Below are 24,018 nucleotides of genomic sequence, written 5' to 3'. Positions count from 1 at the left end.
CGTCTTCTGTGGATCTGTTTGCACGGTATGCAAACTGGTGGGGGTCGAATTCTGGGGGGAGGTAATCCTTGATGTGCTGAAGGACTAGTCTCTCGAAGCATTTCATGATTACCGGTGTGAGGGCCACAGGGCGGTAATCATTCAGGCTGGAGATGGGAGACTTCTTCGGCACTGGGATGATTGTGGCTGATTTTAGACAGGATGGGATGGCTGCCTGATCCAGTGAGAGGTTGAAGAGTCTGGTGAAGATGAGGGTGAGCTGGTGTGCGCATGCTCTTAGTACCTTGCCAGGTACTCCATCTGGACCGGCCGCCTTCCTGGGGTTCACTGCTAGGAGCCAGAGGCCACTGTATATATTTATATATAAACATATATAAATAAAACCACTTTTTTTTACATTAATAATTCCTTTTGTGCATAATTTTATATTATTGTTAATAATAAATTAATTAAAGCAACAAAACAACCTGAAGAGCCGGTTCGGAGCCGAAAGAGCCGACTCTTTTTAGTGAGTCGAGCCGAAAGAGCCGGTTCTCTAAAAAGAGCCAGAAATCCCATCACTATGGCGCGAAATGCAAAGATACTGGAATAATTCAGCCGAAAATAAGGGACTGATAAGAGGTGTATACTACATAGATCATATAGTTTAAGTAGAACTTAAAAAAATTAAAGGTTTAAATTTTTTGTGAGTACATTATACTTGTGCATGCTTTTCTTAATTAAAACATGTATTGCTCCATTTTCTGTTTCTATCCTTAAACTGTATTTTTGTCTACGTAGATAAAATATTCGATAACAACAGCAGTGGGAGTCGACAGTTATTCACTTTATGCTTTTTTTCTTGGTATAACGTGCTGTAAGGCACCCATAGACTGCATAACAGACGTTTAAGTACGGTTATTGAATGCAGCATTGTGTAAACAGTGACACCCAGTGGTTACAATATATAATAATATGAGGTTGTTGCAGTACCATGTCCTCCCTCGGGGAGGCGCTTAAAACAACAGGAAAACCAGTAGAGGGAGGAGCGACCGCTGCTGCAGGTCTCCTCACTGAGCTAACTAAAGTCCACAATCAAGCTAGTTAGCGGGAGCGATGTGGTAAACGCTAGCGGTGATGCACTAGCAGTAAGAGACCATGGACTAGCTCGCCCCCGTAAGATAACTCCAGAGGGTCTCGACAATCACTATAATCACGCAGTAGAGCGTTTCACCTGGATGTAATTAGCTTCTTCATTCATGCGCTCGTGCTGGTCCACGGGGGATTTTGAGCTGTGAGTGGCGGGCAAGCTCAGTCATCTGCTCGCAGGGGACAACACGGCTCAGTCACCGGTACGTTTGTTTTGTTGATAGCGTGCTAGCTGGCTAACAGTAACCAAGGGAGTTCAAATGTTAACGTTTGAAGAGATATAAGAGGTGCGACGGAGCCGCAGTTGCAAGGATGCACTCGTAGTGTATACATACATGTACACATAAATAAAGTGAGAAGCGACAGGGAACTAGCGTGCTTCCGAGTACTGAAAGCTTTGTGAAGTAGTCAGAGAACGCTAACATATGTGTTTGGGTCACTTTTACGCTATTGAACTGCTGTTGTGTTGCTCAGGAGCCACCAGGTCCTAGTTTAATGGCTGTAGTCATTTAGAGTTTTTATTGGCACAATGTTAACTGAATGTTTCTCCTATCAGAGCAGCAGTATGGTGGTCCCGGACAGTGCCAGCGTGGTGCCTCAGCCTGACAATGGTAGTCCGACTGGCCTCACGGAAAACTCCGAGCCGGGGTGCGAGGTGGCAGGAGAGGGAGGTCAAGACCTGGCAGGGGTGGAGCTGGAGGAGGTCCGAAAGCTGCAGGAGCTTGTGCGCAGGTTGGAGGTTCAGAATGAGACCCTGCGCAACAGGGGAAGCAAGACCGTCATCCACAGAGGAGCAAACAGTAACCTCACAGCTGCTGTCAACATCAACAAGAGGCTGGCTTGTGAAGAGGTGACAAACTCCCACCTCAGATTGGAGCACAGCAGCAGCCAGCTGGACAGCAGGGACTTGATGCTGTCACCTCCTCAGGACAGCAGCAGTGGAGAGGAGATGTCCCCCTTGCCTGTGGCTAGCAGGCTGGAGGAAGAGGATGATGAGGAAGAGGAGGATCGGGGTCTGTGTGGCGGCTTCCTAAAGTTGACCAGCAGCAACGGAGCAGCACAGTCTCAGGGCCAGAGCCAGACGCCGGAGAGCCCGTCTCAGGAAAGTTATGAGTCAGAGACACTTGCAGAGAGCGACTCAGGGGTGGACCAAACTGCACTGGATGAAGTGGATGTCCTAGATTTGGATGATGAGTGTGCAGACATAGAGGACGAGGAGAGCTGGTACGTCTCATTATCGGCAATGCTTTCTCTGGGTGTGCTTTGATCCCACTTGTTTGGGTACAGCCGGCATCTATTTGTGGCTTTAACTGTGTGGCTAAACATGTGCAGCAGAGATGGGGATAAAAAGTGATGTTCGTACAGCAGCAGCTGCGAAGAGTTACCTCCAGGGGAAGCTGAGCTCTGAAGTCACATTTAAAGTTTCAGTCTATAGGTAGAGGAGCCCCTTTAGCCACATGAGTCATTTGTGCCTTTTCATTTTAACCTCTGAATTCTTCAGTGTGATACTCCCCCACAGGGCAGTGACTGTGTAGCATGAGGCTGTTTGGGTTTAAAATGAGACTCTATTCTGAGTTGATGCAGAAACTGTGGTTATTTCTTATCCCACACAAACAAAGTGGGATAAGAAGTCGACACCTACTCCGATGATCTTTTTGTAAGCAGGAGAGAAAGTATACAGATTCTTAGCATTTCGACAAGGCATAAAATATTCAAGCGCAATTAGGAGAAAGTAAAAGAAAGCAGAGTCAGTGGGGAGTTGTTTCTTCTGTCTCAGATTTAACCTTGAGTCCTCAGACTCGAGTGACATGTCTGCTACCTGTTTGACAGCTTAGTCAAACACAAAGGATGTTCTTTTTTTAGTTCTAGCTGTCTGACTCAAGCATAAATAAAAAGGGTCTTGTATCAGGTGAAAGACTATCCTGTTTATTAAAAAAGAGACCACTAATTTGACTTAACCCAGTCAGAATAAAAAGGATATATCTGGATGTAATTAATATTCAGCCTTTTTAAAGCCTGATCTGTTTTGAACCAGTGTGACCTTTACTTGTTTTGTTTAATTGGCTGATAGCAATTACCTAAAAATAACATTAATATGGGGCTATGCAGGAGATCAGTCTAGACATGAGTGTTCATTCTGTCTCACAGTATTGTCCTAAACAGGTAGCATATTGTGTTCACTTTAGCAACTGAGGATCTGGGGATTTAACAGCCAGACCACTCATGACTTATTTTCAGTTTTACATAATTAGCCATACCATATGTGCTTTGTGGGGTTATCATAGCCAAAACATTAAGTAATCCTAAACAGCAGCATAATCTGATCTGCTCCGGGCTGAGTGGGTCCGCGTGGCTGAACTACTTTGGTTGGGATTGCACAGCATGTGATTTGAGCCCCCCCCCTTCCACCCTGTGTAATCACACCAGAACAGGGGGCCAAAACAGAAGGCAGCTACTGCAGTACTTTTATATTTATTGTTTTGAACCATTACTTTGTGAAAAGATTAGTAAAAGAAAACCATATTCTTGGGACAACATTTGAACTCACCAAGTTGGGTAATTTCTTTCTGGCATGTTTGTTTACTTGTTTTAAAAAAAACTAGTTCAGACTCATAAAACTCAGGGGCCTTGGCTTCAGTGCTCCTAACTTGCACTTGTCACGCTAACACAGTGGAGCAGTGACAAAGGCTGTTGCTGCTCTCGACTGTGAAAGCATAAATATGACACAGCTGAATATGTTTTGTTATAATATCACTTTGGGGTTTATTTACAGTTATTACAGGATTGGTTTAAAAGTGTAAGAGACTCCTCAGTGCCAACATTGTGTTACGGCAGCTGTTGGCAGTGTCCTGCATAAATGGCAATAGCAACACTGTGAGCAAAACCGCACTGTGAATGGATCAAAAGCAAACAACATTGTTCTGCATCAAACAGCGGGTTTGTGCTTCTACTAAGAACCACCCTCCCCTCCTCTCCCTGCGCAGAGAAGCCGTGCTCTCTGTGCAGGACGTGTGACCTGAATATTGCTTCCTGCATTGTCGCTCATTCCAGTGGGGAAATGGGGTCCTTTTGTGTTTGCCCAAATGGGAAGATGATTTGTAGCTGATTGGTCCAGAACCAGTCAGTTTGGGCCCTTTTGTGTATCCGACTCAAAGCATCAGCCCATGTGATCAGCCACTTCAAAGCTTGTGGTGACTAAATGGCTGTTTGCTCTCACTAAGGCAACGTTGGACACATTGCGGAGGAAGCGTCTGACACTGCAGCTGCATAAAACTCATTTTTGGCTGACACTTTTGTCCTCAGTGGATATTTCTCATGTGTTTTTCATGCTGTAGAATGTAGCTCAAAATGATAGCGGGACTAAAAGCCACAAAACCGTTCCATCCACATCTGTGCTCAGCTGCTAATCTGAGTTTGACTCCGTGTTTTAGGCGTCTTTGGATGTGAATTTTGCATTTAACCAAAAGGAAATGAGGCAAATGTAAATTCAAGGTTGGTTCCGGCTTAAGCTGTGATAAAGATGTTCACAAGTACCTGCTTAAGATGATTTCCCACTCACTGTTTGCTTTGATTACATCATTGAAGTCAAACACAGTAACAGCCTGGTTGTTTGATGTGGGATCTTTGCTGCAGGATACTGTCCTTCTGTTGGGCTGGGCGTTAGCATATCATGTGCAATCTGAGGAGAAAAAAACCATTCTGTTTTACATGGCTTTCACATCCACTCTTACCTTGCATAGCTCACACAGCAGCAGTTCACACTAATCTCCAGCTTGCTCCTATTTAAATGTTCTGCTTCTCAAATCCTGGCAAATACTGCAGCATGAAAGCATGATCAATATGAGAAGGATTAGACTGACTTCTTTATTCTCACTACTCTTCATTTCCCACATTTAGTGATATGTTTTTCTCTTGTGTGCTGCTTCTCTACAGGTTATATGTGTCTCCTAAAAAGCAGGTAGCAGATCCAGGGCCAGACTCTCCACTGAAGTGGTGTCGGCAGGTCCTTGACCATCGCAGCCCCGAGACCGAGATGGCTTGCCGGACTCTGATCAGTCGCTTGGACCAGAGTATGCAATTAGGATAGTTTACTATAACTGAAGAAAGTCTACTTTGTTTTTTGTTTTGTTTTTTCTTAAGAGTGCTGCATGGATGATGCATTTTTGTAGGGCCGATCCGGAAGTTAGCTTCTCCCTTTTTCCATGGCTTAAAGTGTTGTGCAGAAAATAGAGCCTGTGGGAATGCAGTCACCAAAAGTAAAACACTAATGTTAGGCTATAAAAAACAACAACAACAACCACTTTACCATCACCAGTGCTGAACTGTGTTCAGTGGGATTACTTTTAATGTCTTCCACAATTTCTGTAGTCTTAGTTAGCCATTTGTGAGCAGGCATCTTGTTCTGGACAAATTAAGGCTTGAAAATTTAGGAGTGGGATATTTATTCACATATTTATGTTTAGAACAAAATGTGAAAATGTCTAAAGCCTCTGCTAACCACAGAAGGTCTTTCCTTATTCTGCAGCGCTCTATTCACCCTCAGGTGCCAATGCTTAGATTACCAATCTTTCACGCTGTTGAACACTTTAAGCAAAAGAGCTTTGCCTATTCAATAAAATTAGTATCTGATGGTCTTTGATTTGTATCCCTGCCGTATGGTTAGATTATGGTTCAGCAGCACGTAGGCAGCTTCGGCCTGCCAATCTACCTGCAGTTTGGTAGATGGGTGCTGTGTCAATAATATGTGGTACAACCGGTCCGTGGGCAATACTTGCTTATGCTGTTGTTAGTTCACCAACCATCTATGGAGAAGAGCAAAGTTTTAACATGCAGACAGCTGAAGTGAAAGAGTTTCACTGCAGTCACTGTCTGTACTTTTCTTACTCTTTTCTCCACACTTCTCCCATTCCTGGTGAACTTCACTATCATGTTCTGGCTCACTTGTTAACCAATTGACGTTTGACCGTCATCCACGTCGAGCAATGTGCATTTGGGGTTTTGGTAGACTACACGAGAACAGTGTGTAGGCAAATACCAAAGCAGACGGACACAACTGTGAACGGTGGTAGAATAAATTAAGCATTAGAAATTCTAGGCCTAAACCAAGGTTCAGCCACGTCATTCAGCACATTTAGCACCCCAGCTTTACTTACTGCTTACCCCTGCTGTGCACAGGGCTGTATAACAAAGCCTAAACACTTGCCGTGAATCTTACTACGCCTTTCAGTGTGGATAGAAGTTTGCATCTGATCCGAAACACCCCATTCATTATTAAACCTGCGAGCAGCTCCCTCATCTTACATGCTGCAAAACCTGAACAGCAAAGCTATTCACACCAAGGCTGAATGACTACATGAAGTCATGGGTGGGATTGGATTACCTTCCTCCCGGAACAGCTCGTGTTTTTAAATGCCAGCACCAGGCCACGTATCCACCTGGATCATTCAAGCTTCAGAACAAGTCATTTAGCATGCGAGGTGCATGAATCAAGTTTTTAAGAAAAAACAAACAAACAAACAAAACAAGAATTTAATTGAGAAATTTTAACTATTGTGAGAGCTTTTTCTGAGGACATTTTACAAGTAACTTGATAGTGTCACATTGTGTATACAATAAGTACTGGTGTATTTTCCTTCCTGAGAACATGTGATATCTCCTGTCCTGTCGCCCGCAGCATCTCGATGGAGGAACATGTACAGCAGTCCATCAGAGGCGGGCTCGGCGGGCTCAGGCCTGATCTCTCCTGGGTACCACAAATCAACTAACAAATCCCTACTAACCTGTGGCAGTTCAGGTATGGCATGACATTAACACACAGCGCTTCTCATTTTCCCTACAACACAACAGTGAGAATAACATCAGTTACTGTAAGGATGTGGGTCTCACAGTGGTCTGACTGGTTAATTTTAAGGACTGCTTTAGCATTTTTGCATGTTTGAGCTATTTTACATATACTTTACATCGCTGCAAACCATTCTTCAAAGGTTTCTGTAAATGTTTATTTCATTTAATAACTGTTATGGATAAAATTTGCAAATACGGTCAGAAACAGTCGATGGGCATTTGTCCACACATTTGTGTGCAGCAGTCACTTTGGTTATTTAATGGTATTAATTCCTTATCTTAAGTATATTAACTTCTCTTATTAAATTAAATCAAGTTGATCTGAGCCTCAAATAAGCTAAAACTAAGGTGTGCCCTGCAGATAACACTGGTGTCCTTTGGAATATGGTTAGTAATTATGTAAAGTGTATGTTGTTTGTGCTCCCGGATGGGGCACACACACACACAGACACACAATGACAGTGTTAACATATGTAATATGTATGGTATGCATAATTTTGTTCCTTGAACATGTGATTGCAGTTGTAATAGTTGCTTTGCACATCATTTCTCACAGTTTTTTCAGCCCAGCAATGTCAGTGTTGCTGTGGAAACTCCTTTAATAACAAATCTTTGCGTGAACTTGAAAGTGCTTGGAGTATGTGTGGTGATTCTATCTAATGCCAGACTTTTTACATAACCAAATGCTGCTGGGTGATGTCGCCTCGCATTCATCAGGCATGTGTCAGGCTGAACTTTGGCTACAGCTTCCCAGGGCATCATCAGCAGACTGGGCTTTATAGACCAGTGCTGTAGAACAGGCTGTGGGGAGACAAACTAATGTCAGACTGTTAATTCTAAAATTGTGGGCCCACTTAGATAAATTGCATATTTACTTTGTGATCTTGATGAAAGGTAGTACTGCATGCATTAGCCTGGGTCTGTTGAGTTATACCTCACAAAGCTCCATTTTTATCAGCCTGATTTTATGCTGATCAGCTAATGTCATGTTTAAAGTTGCCACTATCAGTATGCATAAGAATTTAAATATTGTGCTGTATTAATGAGTCATAAGGAAGTAGTAGGTTTTGGCTGTGGTCAGTATTCTGTCTATATCGGTGTAATTCAGCTTACTCTAACAGGTATTCTGCTTTGTTTAAAGGCGCCACAAGCATGCCCTCAGCCCTGAGTTCCCAGTCCTCCATAGACAGCGAGCTCAGCACATCAGATGACTCCATCTCAATGGGATACAAGCTGCAGGATCTCACAGACGTCCAGATCATGGCTCGTTTACAGGAAGAGAGTGAGTGTAGAAAGGTTATAGCATTTTGAGTGGCATCAGCTGATTATTTGCATTTATAGACGTCAGAGTCTCATCTGCAAAACTGAGTTTTGCTTGACTTTTAAGTTGTTTCATTTTGACCTGGTATTTCCGGCTCCAGGTCTGAGGCAGGATTGTGCTTCTAGCTCAGCATCTGCATCGCGCCGCAGCTCCACAGCGTCTCTGCAGTCCTTGCGCCGGGGCGGTACGTACAGCGACCAGGAGTTTGACACTTACAGCCTGGAAGATGAAGAGGATGACTTCTCCATGCCCCAGCGACGGCATCGTTTCACCCCTTCGCCATTAGGCTCACCACGGTGCCTCTCTCCCTCGACTTCTAACCACGGTCAGGAATACAGCAGCCATCTCAGGGCCCCACGCACAAAAGGACCCAGGCGGTCTCTCCAGGGCCCCAGTGCAGAGCTGCTTAAATTTGCAAAGAGTGAGGGTAGGCTATAACCAGTGATACTTAAGCAGTTTTACTCTAGATAAGGGACAGCCATGGAGATTCTTCTGTTGTGACAATATACATTTGATTGTAGTTAAGTGTGTGTGTGTGTGTGTGTGTGCGCGCGCGCGCGTGTGTGTGTGTGTGTGTTTCCAGAGGAGTTGAGGCACAGCATGCCTAATCTGGCTCCCCGCACCAGCCTACGTTCCCTGGAGGCAGTCAGAACCAGCCGCAGCATGGAGGCTAACCTCCAGAGCTCTGGCAACCGCATGTCTCCCCTGACTCACTCCCCCTCCACAGGTAACCCCTCCTCACCTGGTCCCCACCACTCTAGAGATGGCACGATACCACTTTTTTATGTCCGATACCGATATCATAAATTTGGATATCTGCCGATACCGATATGAATCCGATATAGTGTTTTTTTTAATCAACAAAACTGTTTTTTAAATATCTTGCTGCATTTTGTATAAGTTCATACTCAAGTTTAAAACAACAACTACACTAAAGCTATTCTGTTATACCTGTATGCAAAAAAAAAAAATATTTCATAGTACAGCAATACTGATCAATCTAATAAACTTAAACCTACACCATCCTCCCTATTCTGGTATTTTAAAGAGTACTTAGCATAAATATTAAGCAAACTAACTAATAGGGTTCCAACTCCCAGCAACAACAAAAATAAATAAATAAAAAATAGGGAACCACCCCTCACCCTCCACCTCATGATGCTTAATCGACGTAATCAACCTTAATTTGATGCAGTGTGAAAAAAAAATGCACAGAAATCAATTATTTCAAGAAATATTAAATAGATTCAACATCTTTCTTCAACAAAATTGCAGACTGCACAGATGGTACCTTCCCAAAGGAAAAAGTACTATAGCTTACTAGGGTATATATATTAGACTTAATAGTTACTATATACAGTAATGGACTTCTATTCATTTTGCATCAAATTAAAACTTTGGCTGTCAGATAATTATTTATTAAAATCTTCACCTCTGCATGATCACAGGAAGAGTTTGACCAATATATATGTCTTTGAAGATCATGAGCAATGTTGCAGCACAGGGCCTGTTTTTATTTAGGAATTCATATATTCTATTATTTATCAGTCTAACTCTGACAGTACCATGCAAGCCATCATCTATAGGTTTTCACTGGATGCTTGGTACTTTTTTAGTACCTACTTGGCTGGGGTTCCAAGCGATCTACGAGGTCACATCCAAATGTGACCTCAGCAGATTGCACGTCACTGATTGGCTAATCAGCGGCATCACTTAATGAGTCATGGGAGGGTCTACATCATAAAAAGGAAACTTTTCATGAAGTTTCCTTTTCAAAACCCGTCAATGAGGAAAATCGCTACAAAGAAACGACACTGCGGTCCATGAGTCTGACGAAAAGCCACAGACTAAGCAGCAGGTATAGCATCGCCTCGAGGTGCTACTTTGTTGTAGAGCTCGTGTCGCATACAAGTGATGTCACGGGATGTTTGCCCGTGTTGCTATAACGACCCCATGCACATTAGGTGGTACTCAATTGTAATGGAATACGGTTTGCGTCAAGCCGATCCGAGCAGGTACTAATGGAAAAAGGGTATACACTATTGATCACAGCTACTTGCAGTTCCACAATTCTTTCCTCACCCTCTTCCCTGACATCCCCAGGTAACTTCCTTTCCATTCACCTGCTACATGACTGCACCACTACTCTGATAATTCAGTACTGTTTCCCTAAGCTTGTCTACAACTCCCGTGTACAACAAATGGCCTTACAGTAGCTTTTATTTACTGAAATTGTCTTAACAAAGTCATCTGGATTGAGATTTTGTTCTGTCACTCAAGGTATGGTTTGCAGTCGGCTGCGAAGCAGTGGCCAGTCTCCTCTCTCCCTGCGGACTCCAGTTAAAGCCGTCACTCCCGTGGGCTCTTTGGCAGGTGGTCGTCAGACTTCCAGAGGCCTACCTGTTGTCCAAGGACAACAGGCAGGAGGGAGCCGCAGGGTCCAGTCGCCAGGTTCTGCTAATGGAGGAAGCTACGTACCCGGCAGGGCTTCAGTTGGAACCGGGAGGCCCGGGGTAGGACGAGGTCAGGCTGCGTCTTCAGCCTCCACTAGAAGTAAACTTTCACAGCCTCAGAGGAGGTGAGTGCTCCAAAAAACACTCTTAAAAGAGCTCTGTGTAATTTCAGGAAATCCCTCAGCTGCAAAGTGAACTGCAGTTAGTGTTCTACTACTCGTGGTTGCACACAGCTCATGCTTTCAGTCTGTGTGCAAACTAAGCACTAAAAACAGTGCGGTGTAGTAGTGCACATTTAAGGAATGGTGAGATGATGATGAGTATTTCCCATTATGCTATAGATACTTGGTTTCTTCTGTGAATTGAGACTAAGCTCCTCTTTTATTGACAGGTCTTTGGGCATGGCCAAAATCTCAGATGAGTCCTGGAAAGATGGCTGCTACTGAGGTCTCTTGGCAATGAAGGATGTTCACTGCTGCAAACATCACCCCGACTTCTCCCCGTTACCTCTAAATACAAAGAAAAACAGTCACTGTGTTCACAAATGTGTCATACAACCTCTGCCCCCCCCCCACCTTATTTCAGACTGGAGCGCTGGGCTGCACTGGATTTGTAGTTAATCTCTTTCCCTCGCATGAAACACTGTCAACCCACACAAAGAGAGGATGTGTAGGCAGACAAGAAGACATGTGCACACTCGACTTGTTAATACGGACCAAATCTGAGCTTCCAGAAGATATGCTTGTGTCAACTTTACTTATTTTTCTATGGTATTTGTGAGAAACTGCTGGAATATTAAGGGGTGTATTACTGTTCTGTTGATGTAATTGATATGAAGACAGTTTAAATGAAGATTTTTGCCAGTCTGTTCATTATCTGTGACTTACTCTAGATGAAGGTGCTGAGTATTGCATGCTTGGTTTTGTTTTTTTCCCTGAGCCCAAATGCCTTCTCTTCATTCTATACCTGCAATATGAGAAAACTTTCATGTCTCCCTACAATTATCTTTGGATTTCTGAATGTTTGAGTGGTTCATAGTGAAAATTATCTTTAGATTTGTGTTGTATTTGTGTTTTGCTGTTTGCTTACACGGCAACACAACTCCTACAAACCACACTGCCCTTACGAATTATCATAAAGAAGAAAAAAAAACATGGGTTGTGCCAAGGTGCATTAGAGCTGTAATTCCTTAATTCCAAAAGTAATTTTAGGTTGGTAAAGGTACTGTTAAAGAGTTTTCAAAGCATTTTTACTGCATATCTACATTTCAATTTTAGTGTCTGTTGTTGGGAAACCCACTAATAACAAATGTTTATGCACAAAAGGCCTCCTGCCTTAGTCAGCTATGCACCCTCATGAAGAGTGCCTCTGAATAATTAGGAGCTGTTATGAAAACGATTAATAAAGTCTACCCTGAAACTCTAAATGCACTTCTGGTCATATTTAATCCATGTATGTTAAATCATGGTCTGTTCTGTATGAAAGGCTAATTAGTCGCACTATGCAGCACAAGCAATAGCAGCGGCAGTACCGTTACCATGTCCCGGATATTTCCTGGGTGCGTGACCAACCACTTCTCAAATGAGTGCTCAACTACTACCCACCCCTTGTGACAAAATGGCCTACAGGCCTCATCTTCGCAGGCAAAGTCTGAGCGCGCACACAGTACAAGCACATAAATGTTTATTTTATTTGTTACTGTGGTAATGTTTGAATTTCGCTCCTCTGAGCCCGCTTTAAACATGTCCCGATTAAGAGAATGACTGCGTTAATGTAACTCTGCTCTCTTATGCATGACGCAAATAGTAAGGGATCAGCGGTAAACGAGGCCACGCATTGTCTGCCCCCCGCCCTCCCTCTGCTTGTCAGGAAGCAAGCTGATTGGCCGAGGCCTAGCAAAGAGTGCCCGGGGATCCAAAACTGCAGGCCGCACTTAGCTTACCGTCAAAAATAAACCAAAAAAATAACAGACAAATCCGAGAAGGGGGAGAAACGCCGATAGAGTCAGAAGACAACGTTATCAGGTAAAATTATTCTGAGTCGATCAAAAACGAGTGTGGAATAAGACGCATGGGCCCAGTTGGACGTAGCGGGCCTCTTTCAGCCTTTTCGAAAAACAACATGGAAGATAATGCGGCACAAGCTGCACCACCTAGCTTAGCAGGCTAGCTAGCTGACCGGACGGCAGTCGTCGCACAAAACAGAGCGAATTGCAAAACTAGTGATCTCATTGGTCATCGTGGTTTGTTGTATGCGTTTGGGACTACATATGCATTATAACGTTATGTGTAACCGTTGCTTACATCGACGTATTGGACTGGTTATCGCGCTCCTTGAATTAGCCTTTATGCTAAAACAAAATGGCGCTTTGAGACTCAGCCCTAGCTTCCTTGCTAGTTAGCTCCGGTGGGTGGAGGGCGGTAGCCATTGCATAACTGTGGTAGTTTCAGTGGCGGCCATAAACTCGGGAGCATATGTGATTTTTGTGTAGATACTTAACACTTCAGAAACGATTAGTGCAACGGAACTGCATTTGTTTTGTTTTTTTTTACCCCAAAAGGATAAATATGTGAAAACTAGTAGCCACAACACCGCTACAGACAGCTGTAAATACATTTGCTTCATTTTAAATCGTCATGTGACGACAGTGCATTTCCTCCCACGAAATTAAGCAGGAGTCCTTATCCAAAAGCTATCAGAACCGCTGCATGCGAGCTCGCCCGCCCTGCACACTGAGTCTTTTGTCTCTGCTGCGCTCCGGCCATCAAACTCAACCAGCTCCAGGTGTATATAGCGATCTGTCCTCAGGTTGAAGCTGCATGTAGTACCCCTAATTGGCAGCAGAGGGAGGCAGTGGTCAACAACAACAACGACTGTCCACGGTTTAAAAATAAGTTTGTGTTCTGTATTTAAGGCTTACGGAGGTAGATTTTGCAATAGAGACTAGTGCTTTTCTTATGAACCCAACGCCAAATATTTGTGCATTTCTGCAAAAAATGAACAGCTGGTGTTCAGTTATAATCCCAAGCTCATGTGATAATTGTATTTTCTTTTACTTTGTCAGAATAATTCAGTATCTTGATGGAAGGAAGCACATCAGATATCCTGTTGGTTTTATTGTAAAGATTTTCTGTCGTCAAATGTGAAGGTATGTAATACTAACTGCATTTTTTTCCTTTCGGTTTTATTTTTAGCAGTGTATATGAAGTAAAGGTTAATGTAATCTGTGCTGCAATTTTCAGTCTGTTTTTACGGAGTGAAGACATGGATCAAGGAGGAGGGGTGTTAGAGCTGCACACTCAAGAGCTGAAGATGCCCCATGCTATGATCATGCAAGATTTTGGTAGGCAAATTAGCAAGAGAAATTAATACACGTGTTGTATTTGGCATTTAGCTGGAGCAGGGCGATATGACCAAAAATATTTTATCACAATATACATTTGGAAATTTGCGATAACGATATAATTGACACGAGACAAAATACTTTACAACTCCACAACTTTATTAGTGCAAAAAAAAAAATCCCCATCAATGTATTTTCACTTAAACGAGCAGCTGTTTTTTATGTGCAAGTTATATAAAAATTTAACAGTGCAAATGCTAATTCCTCGCTGACAGTTTAACCCTTTAAGACCTACCATAGAACCAAGTCCGCCAGAGCTTATATTATATTTTTACATGCTGTGGAGCCATTTTTGGGAGCATTTCAAGTTGCTATACATCAATACAACCATTACAGCCCAGATTTTAATAATATGTATTGGTCAGAAGGTTCCTTTGTGAGTGCGCATGCGCCATTAGCGTGCTGCCTGCTGTAACCCCTAATTTCCCTCGGGATGAATAAAGTATTCTGATTCTGATTCTGATTAAGTGCATAGTAATTACATAAATTGCAAAAAAGTGCAATAAACTACAAAAAAATTGAAAATCGTTTTTGCTTTTTTAACATATATTTGTAGTTAGAGAAATTTAAGAGGCTTATCCCTCAAAACTGTAAATACAAAAAAGTTGCACAAAATAGTTTCCCACCACAGGAAATTTATTTTGAGTGTCTTCATAGTTTTATTTTTGAAATACACCAATTTTTATACACTGCAGGAAAAACAAAAATAAATATTATACTGCAAATTTGCAAAAAAGCAGCATATGCATCAAAATAAACTATTTCCAGCAGTGCAATATGAGTCCTCAGCATCCCAGAAACGACACAGAAAGTCATAAAGTCAAAGATAACTTTTAAAAAGACCAGTACAGGCCCTGAGGCCCTCATGGTAAAAAAGACTACAGTTCCGCAAAAATGACGTCACTTCCGGTTTCGGGCAGGTAATGGCGGAAATGCAAAAGTTCGCGCTGACGTCTATTCCAACGTAGGAAGTGTTATGAACAGCTGATCGGATCGGCAAAGCGTGTTTCTGGAATATTATGTTTTTGTTCCTGCAAGCGCTTTTTATGCAGTTTTTGTGGAAGGAAACCGTGACCTAGGACAAGCTGATGGCATAAGATGTAAGTACAACTCCTCCGGTTTCATATGCAAAAAAATTTTTTGCGCTAGCTTACGTGGTTGCAGTGCTACTGGGATTTAAAAATAGTTACGCAAAACAGAGCGTGTCCGCTCCGATCGGCTCTAAAGGGTTAACCAAAAGGCATTTCCAGTGGAAATTGGCCGACATATCCTCAGCATAACCATGTATAATATCCACAAAACCTAAAAAGAGGTTATACGCACACAATATGGTAATATTATGTTGAAGCACTACATATCACTCCGCGAGGCTCCTGCCTACGATAGCCGTAATGCTCCAACAATCCATCAAGCGGTGCGGCTTCGTAGCTTAGCAAAGTCGTACTGAAACATTTGACAGATTTTCGAGCGCCGTGTACATAAAATCGTTTCGAGGTCAGTAAACACAACCAGAATTCATACATAAGGCACACGGGATTATAAGGGGCACTGTCGATTTTCAGAAAAATCAAAGGATTGATTTTAAGTGTGCGGTATTTTCCAAAAAACACGGTAATAACGACGGCCCGCTAGGATGCTCTACCAAAAATAGTGCTTTGTTGTGTATCTGACAGACGAAAGCTAAACCAGTTCCACACCACTGAAATTGCAGCATTTTTGCAAACCAATTCTGGTTCATCCGTTTCATTCAACGCTCCGGTTTCGCTCTTCTTATTCTCCGTCGCTGCCATGCTTTTTCCGCCATGTGCTTATGAAAACAAAGGCACTGCGCATTAGGGCTGGGCCATATCATACCGTTCACGGTAATACCGGTATAATTTTGGGCAACGATAGAAAAATGAAATATCGCGATAGAATATGAGTAAAACGCGCATGCGCAGTGCCTTTGTTTTTATACGCACACGTCGGAAAAAGCATGGCGGCGAAAGCAAATCGTTGAATGAAACGGATGAACCAGAATTTAGCTTTCATCCGTCAGGTACACAACAAAGCACTATTTTTGGTAGAGCATGCTAGCGGGCCGTCGTTATTACCGTGTTGTTTGGAAAATACCGCACACTTAAAATCAATCCTTTGATTTTTCTGAAAATCAACAGTGCCCCTTATAATCCCGTGTGTCTTATGTATGAATTCTGGTTGTGTTTGCTGACCTCGAAACGATTTTATGTGGTACACGGCGCTCGAAAATCTGTCAAATGTTTTAGTGCGACTTTGCTAAGCTACGAAGCCGCACCGCTTGATGGATTGTTGGAGCATTACAGCTACCGTAGTCAGAAGCCTGGCGGAGTGATATGTACTGTGCTTCAACATAATATTACCGTATTGTGTGTGTGTGTGTATAACCTCTTTTTAAGTTTTGTGGATATTATACGTGGTTATGCTGAGGATATGTCGGCCAATTTCCACTGGAAATGCCTTTTGGTTAAACTGTCAGCAAGGAATTTGCATTTGCACTGTTAAAATTTTATATAACTTTAATGCACATAAAACAGCTGCTTGTTTAAATGAAAATATATTAATGGGTTTTTTGCACTAATAAAGTTGTGGAGTTGTAAAGTATTTTGTCTAGTGTCAATTGTATCGTTAGTTATATCGTTATCGCAAATTTCCAAATGTATATCGTGATAAATATTTTTGGTCATATCGCCCTGCTCTACTGCGCATGCATGTTTTACCCATATTGTATCGCGATATTTCATTTTCTTATCGTTGCCCAACATTATACCGGTATTACCGTGAACATATGATGGCCCAGCCCTACATTTCGCTAATATTTAGAGTAGAGATGGACCGATCCGATATTACGTATCGGTATCGGTCCGATACTGACCTAAATTACTGGATCGGATATCGGAGAAAAATAAAAAATGTAATCCGATCCATTAAATATCACGAAAGCACCTCACAAAACTTGCAACACGCCGTAACTCACCTCAGAACGTTAGCACGTCGGAGCAGTGTGGTCACGTGATAGAGCAGCTGTGGCATGCGGGACCTGTCGGTGGTCTGGATAGCATGTGGAGCTTCGCTAGCAACCCGGCATTTCATCTCCGACAAAGTTATCCCGAGAGAAGTAAAGCAAGTGTGTAAGTCCATCTCTGAATGTTTGTAAAGCATTCCTGCGTTAATCTTAACAAGCGACTGCCTCTCGCTCTCCGGCTGCTACTTCAATCGTGAAACTGCTTAACGATCAGCTGATCGGCTTTTCTGTCGCGAGTCCGTGTCTCTGGTTTGCTTTTGGCCCACTTTGCACCAGAAAGAGGAAACCAGTGGCTGAACAACAGCAGCACGTTTAAGCTTGATCAGCTGTTGTTTGAATGTATTTAATATTACTTTCTACACCAGGATCTTTTTCTACGTAGCTGACGCTGGTAACTGTGCAGGGGCGGATCTAGCAAAGTTTAGCCAGGGGGGCCGATAGGGCATGAACAGGGAAAAGGGGGCACAAAGACATACTTTTCTTTCTTATTCTCATTTAAAATGTCGAGCTTTTAATAAATAATTATCTGACACCCAAAGTTTTAATTTGATGTAAAATGAATAGAAGTCAATTACTGTATATAGTGACTATTAAGTCTAATATATATACCCTAGTAAGCTATAGTACTTTTTACTTTGGGAAGGTACCATCTGTGCAGTCTGCAATTTTGTTGAAGAAAGATGTTGAATCTATTTAATATTTCTTGAAAAATAATTGATTTCTGTGCATTTTTTTCACACTTCATCAAATTAAGGTTGATTACGTCGATTAAGCATCATAAGGTGGAGCGTGAGGGGTGGTTCCCTATTTTTTATTTATTTTTGTTGTTGCTGGGAGTTGGAACCCTATTAGTTAGGTTGCTTAATATTTACGCTAAGTACTCTTTAAAATACCAGAATAGTGAGGATGGTGTAGGTTTAAGTTTATTAGATTGATCAGTATTGCTGAACTATGAAATATTTTTTTTGTATACAGGTATAACAGAATAGCTTTAGTGTAGTTGTTGTTTTAAACTTGAGTATGAACTTGCAGACTTGCAAAATGCAGCAAGATATTTTAAAAAACAGTTTTGTTGATTAAAAAACATTATATCGGATTCATATCGGTATCGGCAGATATCCAAATTTATGGTATCGGTATCGGACATAAAAAAGTGGTATCGTGCCATCTCTAATTTAGAGACCAATTTCCCAAAAGGCGCAAGAAACCTGAGTGTCAAGCTAAATAAGGAAGTCAAAGTGACATCACATTGTCATTAGCAAATTTTAATCGTATACTAACAAAAAATGACACTCTTTCACAATTATTTGACTAATATCAAGCTTTAATTGTGATTTTTAAAAACTCTTTATATCATCAGTTGCAGGCATGGGGGGTCTGGCTCACATTGATGGGGAGCACATTGTGGTGTCGGTGCCAGAGGGTATGCTGCTTTCTGATGTCATGACAGACGAGGGCATCCTCCTGGAGCACGGACTTGAGGTGGAAGGTCTGGAGACTCAAGTTGTTCAAGGCCTGGAGACGGAGGTAGTGGAGAGCTTACATGCAGATGTAGAAGGCTTGGAGGCAGAAGTTGTTGAAGGGCTACAGACACAGGTGGTAGAGTTAGAGGCTCAGGTTGTTGAGGGCCTAGAGGGAGAAGTGGAAGTGGAGGGCCTAGAGGGAGAAGTGGAAGTGGAGGGCCTCGAGGCGCAAGTGGTGGAGAGCCTGGAAACTGAGGTTGATGTGGAGGGTCTGGAAGCTCATGTTGTTGAGGGCCTTGAAGAGGAAGTGGAGGTGGAGGGCCTAGAAGCTGAGGTTGTCGAAGGGCTGGAGGTGGATGTGGAAAGTCTGCAGTCTCAAGGTGTGGAGGCCCATGAAATGAGCACTGAAGACATGGTGCCTTCAGAACACAGTGTAATCATGCCTGAAAATATCCTGGGGACTGAAGTTGCAATAGAGGAAGCCCTGGACGCCCATCACCACCATGTTCTGACCTCAGACCTCATACAGGACGCAAACCACCATCATGACGACATGCCAGACCAGGTGTTTGTGGCAGAGCTGCTGTCTGAACACCAGGACAACACACTGGACCACCAGCTTGTGTCTGAAGGGTTGATGGTGACCGAGGCCAATGCCGAGACCATAATCCACGAACAGCTGCCAACTGAGGCTGTTCCCCTACAGACAGATGAGGATGATGATGCAAGGAGTAGCTCCGAGGATTACCTGATGATCTCCTGTAAGATATCTTGGCACATAACACGGCAAAGATTTTTTTATAAAGTTACATTTTTTGCATAACCATTGGTATTTGTTTTTTTTTTTTTTTTTTAAAGTGGATGAAGTGGGAGAAAAGTTGGACATAGGGGACACTCCCCTTGAGATCAGCACTGAAGTAATGGAAGACAAGGACTCCAAAGAGGAGGATGGCTCTGAGGTCATAAAAGTCTACATCTTTAAAGCTGAAGCAGATGATGATTTGGGTAAATGATCTTCAGTACGGTACATCCAGCCATGTTTGTGTTAAAAGTCATATGGGTCATTGAGTTTTTGGTGTTTGTTTTTTTTTGTTTTGTTTTTTTCAAGGTGGGACAGAGGTAATAACAGAGGATGATTACCAGAACGGCCATCCTGATTTGGAAGCAGCTTCATCGGGCAGACTGGGAGTTGGCCGTGACAAAATGGTCTACATGGCAGTCAAGAACCATCCAAAGGAAGAAGAGGATGATGAGGATGACAGCGATGATGATGAAGATGAAGACATTGGTATGCCCTTTATATGAAAGGGTTAGATGGGTAATTTTTCCTAAATTAGTAGTTTGAGATAAAACCATGTTCTATGACTGCTGAAATAGATTATTAAGAGGAAGATGCTATGCTGCAGCATTACTGTTTAAATGAGATGCTCAGCAAGATGATTTGGGGTCAGTATGTGTGGCAAATGTGTTTAAAAGACGACTTAGCAGTCAGAGTTTGTTTTGAAAAGTATCAAAGTAGAAATAAGGCAAGGTCATCCATTCTGTTGTTATTGGGGTGTTATGTGCTGCAATGCCTGTGCAGGTAATACAATTGATCAAGTGAAGAATGGAGCAGCTACACCATTTTTGCAAATCCGTGAGGGACTGGGTGCAAACCGTGCTCTCAAAACCAAATCGAAGAAGAAGAAGAAAGGCGAAACACGGCAGTGTCAGACTGGTAGGATCAGCATGTCATATTGATACTGATACATACCTTAAATTGATAATTTTTATCTGTGTTGTCACCAAGTCTGAATGTATATAATTTTATCATTCACATTCGAGGAAAACTTAGAATAATAATGGTTGATTGCAATGTTGCATACTCTCTCTTTTTTCAAACTTCTCTGTCCAGCTGTTATCATTGGACCAGATGGGATGCCTTTGACCGTCTACCCTTGCCACATCTGTGGAAAGAAGTTTCGCTCGCGGGGCTTCCTCAAATGCCATATGAAGAACCACCCGGACCATCTGCTCAAGAAGAAGTATCAGTGTACAGACTGCGACTTTACCACCAACAAGAAAATCAGCTTTCACAACCACTTAGAGAGTCATAAGCTCCTGAGCCACAACAATGAGCGATCTCCAGAGTATACAGAGTACGCGCGGCGCTACCATGAGTCTAGCCCACTGGGCTCAGACAAGCTCATTGTCAAGGATCGGGAGCCCAAACTGCATCACTGCAAGTACTGCGATTATGAAACAGCTGAACAGGGCCTGCTCAACCGTCACCTGCTGGCTGTGCACAGTAAGAACTTTGCACATGTGTGTGTTGAGTGCGCCAAAGGCTTCCGTCACCCATCGGAGCTGAAGAAACACATGCGCACCCACACAGGCGAGAAGCCCTACCACTGCCCGCACTGCGAGTTCCGCTGTGCAGACCAGTCCAACTTAAAGACTCATATCAAGAGCAAGCATGGCGCAGATCTGCCTTTCAAGTGCAGCCACTGTCCCCAGGCTTACGCTGATGCACGGGAACTGCAGCGCCACATAGAGATGGTGCAGGGCCACAAGACCCACCAGTGCCCGCACTGTGAGCACAAGAGCACCAACTCCAGTGACCTGAAGAGGCACATTATTTCAGTTCACACCAAGGACTTCCCCCATCAGTGTGACGTGTGCGAGAAAGGCTTTCACAGGCCCTCAGAGTTGAAGAAACACGCGGAAACACACAAAGGCAACAAAGTGCACCAGTGCCGGCATTGTAACTTCAATGCACCCGACACTTTCACCCTGAGTCGCCATATCCTATCCCTGCATACGAAGGACCTACCCTTTAAGTGCAAGCGCTGCCGGCGAGGCTTCCGGCAGCCCGCCGAGCTGAAGAAGCACATGAAAACGCACAGTGGTAGAAAGGTATATCAGTGCCAGTATTGTGAGTATAACAGTACGGACGCTTCTGGCTTCAAACGCCACGTCATCTCTATCCACACCAAGGACTACCCCCACCGCTGCGACTACTGCACCAAGGGCTTTAGGAGGCCTTCAGAGAAGAGCCAGCACATAGCCAGGCATCACAAAGACATGTTGATGTAATGTCATTGCACACAAACACACTCCTCTTTACCGAGTAAATCTGTGTCACACACACCCAGAGGTAATTTTAGTGTATTAACAAAGAAATAATGGATGCAGGCAGTTGATGAAGAAAACAACATTATAATTGCTGTTCTGTGTTCTGTGTCGTTTTGGGTCTAAACCTCCTGCCCCCAGGAGTAAATGCAAGAACACGTTTTAGGATGGGGGTTAAATCTGGAAAAAAAACAAAAAAAAAGACAGTGTGTACACTGAGCGGGACAGTTGTAAATTGTCTTCGGTGGCAGAAAAAAAATCACATATGAACATATATTCAGGGTTTCAAATGTCTATATTTTTATACCCACTCAGCTGAAATGCTGCAAGATGATGACTGTGTCTAGTAAAACAGAAAAGCGGTGTTTTGGGGACGTCATGCTAGTTCTCCAGACGATGTGGAACGACTACATGAGAAGTTTGCCTCCATAGTACCAACTAGTATCTTGACCTCATGAACCAGCTTTTACCCTGACATTTTTTTGTTTTTTCTTTTCTAATGCTATCTGGTCTTTAATGAACAGAGCCATTCACAAGTTCAAAATGGGTTCGTCACTGATGTTGAGACATAATGCATCTTGAAAAATATGTTTCATTAAATTTAACCGTTAAACTCACATCATTTTGGATTTTCCTCTCAACCCTGAACTCTTGGAGCCCCATTAAACGAATCGTGTATAAAACAGTATAGACTATTTTCAGTTAAATACGTCTTACAAGTTGAATCAGAAATGCTACTCTCTGGTCAACAGAGTCTAGCATGGAGCAGAAGGGTGGAGTTGGTATGTTAGAATATCCCTTTAGTGTACACATCTCTGACTGGTGTATTATTATTATAATTATATATGACATTGACAGATGGTTGGCTTCACATATAATAACCAGTGACTTGGTTACGTGTGAATGCCACTGTAAGTACGTGTGATGTTACCTATGACACAGATAACCATTTGATAGCAATCATGCCTTACATCCGTTAGTCTTTATCCTTTAAGCACTGATGCACACCGCTAATCAGAAAATAAGTGATTTTTAACTCTCAAACATGCTGTATCAATGCCATTCTCTCAGAGATTATGTGTTTGAGTCAGTAGAAAGCACTTTAATAATTTTGTTTTTGTATTTTAATGACATGTATGAGAGTTTATTATCTGGGGATATGTATAGATAAATAGATAGAAATATCCCAAGATATTAAACACGTACAGAGCTTTGTGAGTGGGTAAAGGTAAAGATTGTTTTTGAGTGTTATCTCTAATGAGCAGCGATCATTACTGCATCACAACTGAATTGTCATTGAAAGTGGTGGGTGAAATCGCTTATTGTTTTGTTCTATGGATAAGTGATTGGGTTTTGTGTTTTTGTTTGTGCTCACTAACAAGTTTCCCAGACACTAGCCCTACAATCCCAAATAGCCCGACCCAGTCCCAAGCACGGGATTATTTCCTTCAAGTCATTGCTCATCATATTGGCATTAGTCTTTAAAGTATGCACATATGCTGTCTCCATGAAATTAATTGTGGTATATATTAAAAAAAATCCCTGCATTTCGTGTACCTTAGTCTATATTTTCTTTCAGTCTGATTGTGGATAAACTACTGGTGGGGAAGAACCAAAATAAACAATTATCTTTTTACCCTTTTTGTCCTTTCTGTCTAAAAAGAAGGAAATGTTAAAAGCTAACAGGGAAATTTACACATAGCTACTGTATTACCAGTAAATCAGTTTGGCTTTTCCTTATTTTCCACGTCAGTGCTTCACCTAGTCTGCGTCTTGCATCCTCGTTTCTCATTAAGATTTTAATACTCAACTTACTGCCAGGAGTACATGAAGGATTGGCGTTATAACTCGCTATTTATCCAGTTTGCATCAGTCTATGTCTTTATAGGACCTAATGATTATCTGAGTTGTAGCTGTCTCTTTATCAGTTTCATGTACATAGTGCATTTTCAGTGATTGTACAACCATCAGGCATTAATAGATGATGAAATATGGAGTAAGCTTCAGCAGCTCAGGTCTAGAGATTGATTGCTAAAGAGAATTCAAACTTTCTCTGCTTCACGAGCTCGTCATCCCACATAATTGTGCTTAAATGTAGGATTTACTGTGAGAAGGCAGAGCAGCACCGCACTCTCCCAGAATGTATATTTTTCCACTTGTGTCAGCACAGAGAAGCTGAAGAGAAACCTGAGCTCCCTTTGGCCAGGCTGCTTTATTTAGTTGTTTTTTTTTTTAACTACTACGTCGGGATCCTG

At 42.5% G+C, this 24,018-nt stretch overlaps 2 protein-coding genes across 3 annotated transcripts; both read left to right on the top strand.

Annotated features, from left to right (window-relative positions):
* Positions 1 to 1,045: 1,045 nt before the first annotated feature.
* LOC146677465 (SLAIN motif-containing protein-like) lies at positions 1,046 to 12,769 on the top strand. Of its 2 annotated transcripts, none has more exons than XM_085422655.1 (9): positions 1,046 to 1,331; positions 1,690 to 2,352; positions 5,062 to 5,198; positions 6,803 to 6,922; positions 8,114 to 8,254; positions 8,394 to 8,720; positions 8,877 to 9,020; positions 10,574 to 10,871; positions 11,138 to 12,769. In XM_085422655.1, exons 2-9 carry the CDS (start codon positions 1,694 to 1,696, stop codon positions 11,190 to 11,192), a joined length of 1,881 nt encoding a protein of 626 aa, XP_085278781.1. In that variant the 5' UTR covers positions 1,046 to 1,331; positions 1,690 to 1,693; the 3' UTR covers positions 11,193 to 12,769. The 2 variants fall into 2 exon arrangements, with proteins under 2 accessions (XP_085278781.1, XP_085278772.1); XM_085422646.1 differs by having other exon boundaries at positions 1,685 to 2,352.
* Positions 12,716 to 23,399, top strand: znf711 (ZFX family zinc finger ZNF711). Its single transcript, XM_085422634.1, has 8 exons — positions 12,716 to 12,770; positions 13,811 to 13,894; positions 13,989 to 14,089; positions 18,550 to 19,413; positions 19,511 to 19,657; positions 19,761 to 19,940; positions 20,235 to 20,369; positions 20,547 to 23,399. Exons 3-8 carry the CDS (start codon positions 14,011 to 14,013, stop codon positions 21,725 to 21,727), a joined length of 2,586 nt encoding a protein of 861 aa, XP_085278760.1. The 5' UTR covers positions 12,716 to 12,770; positions 13,811 to 13,894; positions 13,989 to 14,010; the 3' UTR covers positions 21,728 to 23,399.
* Positions 23,400 to 24,018: the final 619 nt, after the last annotated feature.

Source organism: Rhamphochromis longiceps, linkage group LG2, assembly GCF_057381845.1.
Source record: "Rhamphochromis longiceps isolate RC_006_pf linkage group LG2, R_longiceps_female_GT1.1, whole genome shotgun sequence".
Taxonomy (NCBI): domain Eukaryota; kingdom Metazoa; phylum Chordata; class Actinopteri; order Cichliformes; family Cichlidae; genus Rhamphochromis; species Rhamphochromis longiceps.
The sequence above is the reverse complement of the archived record's forward strand: the minus strand, read 5'-3'. Positions and strand labels throughout refer to the sequence as shown.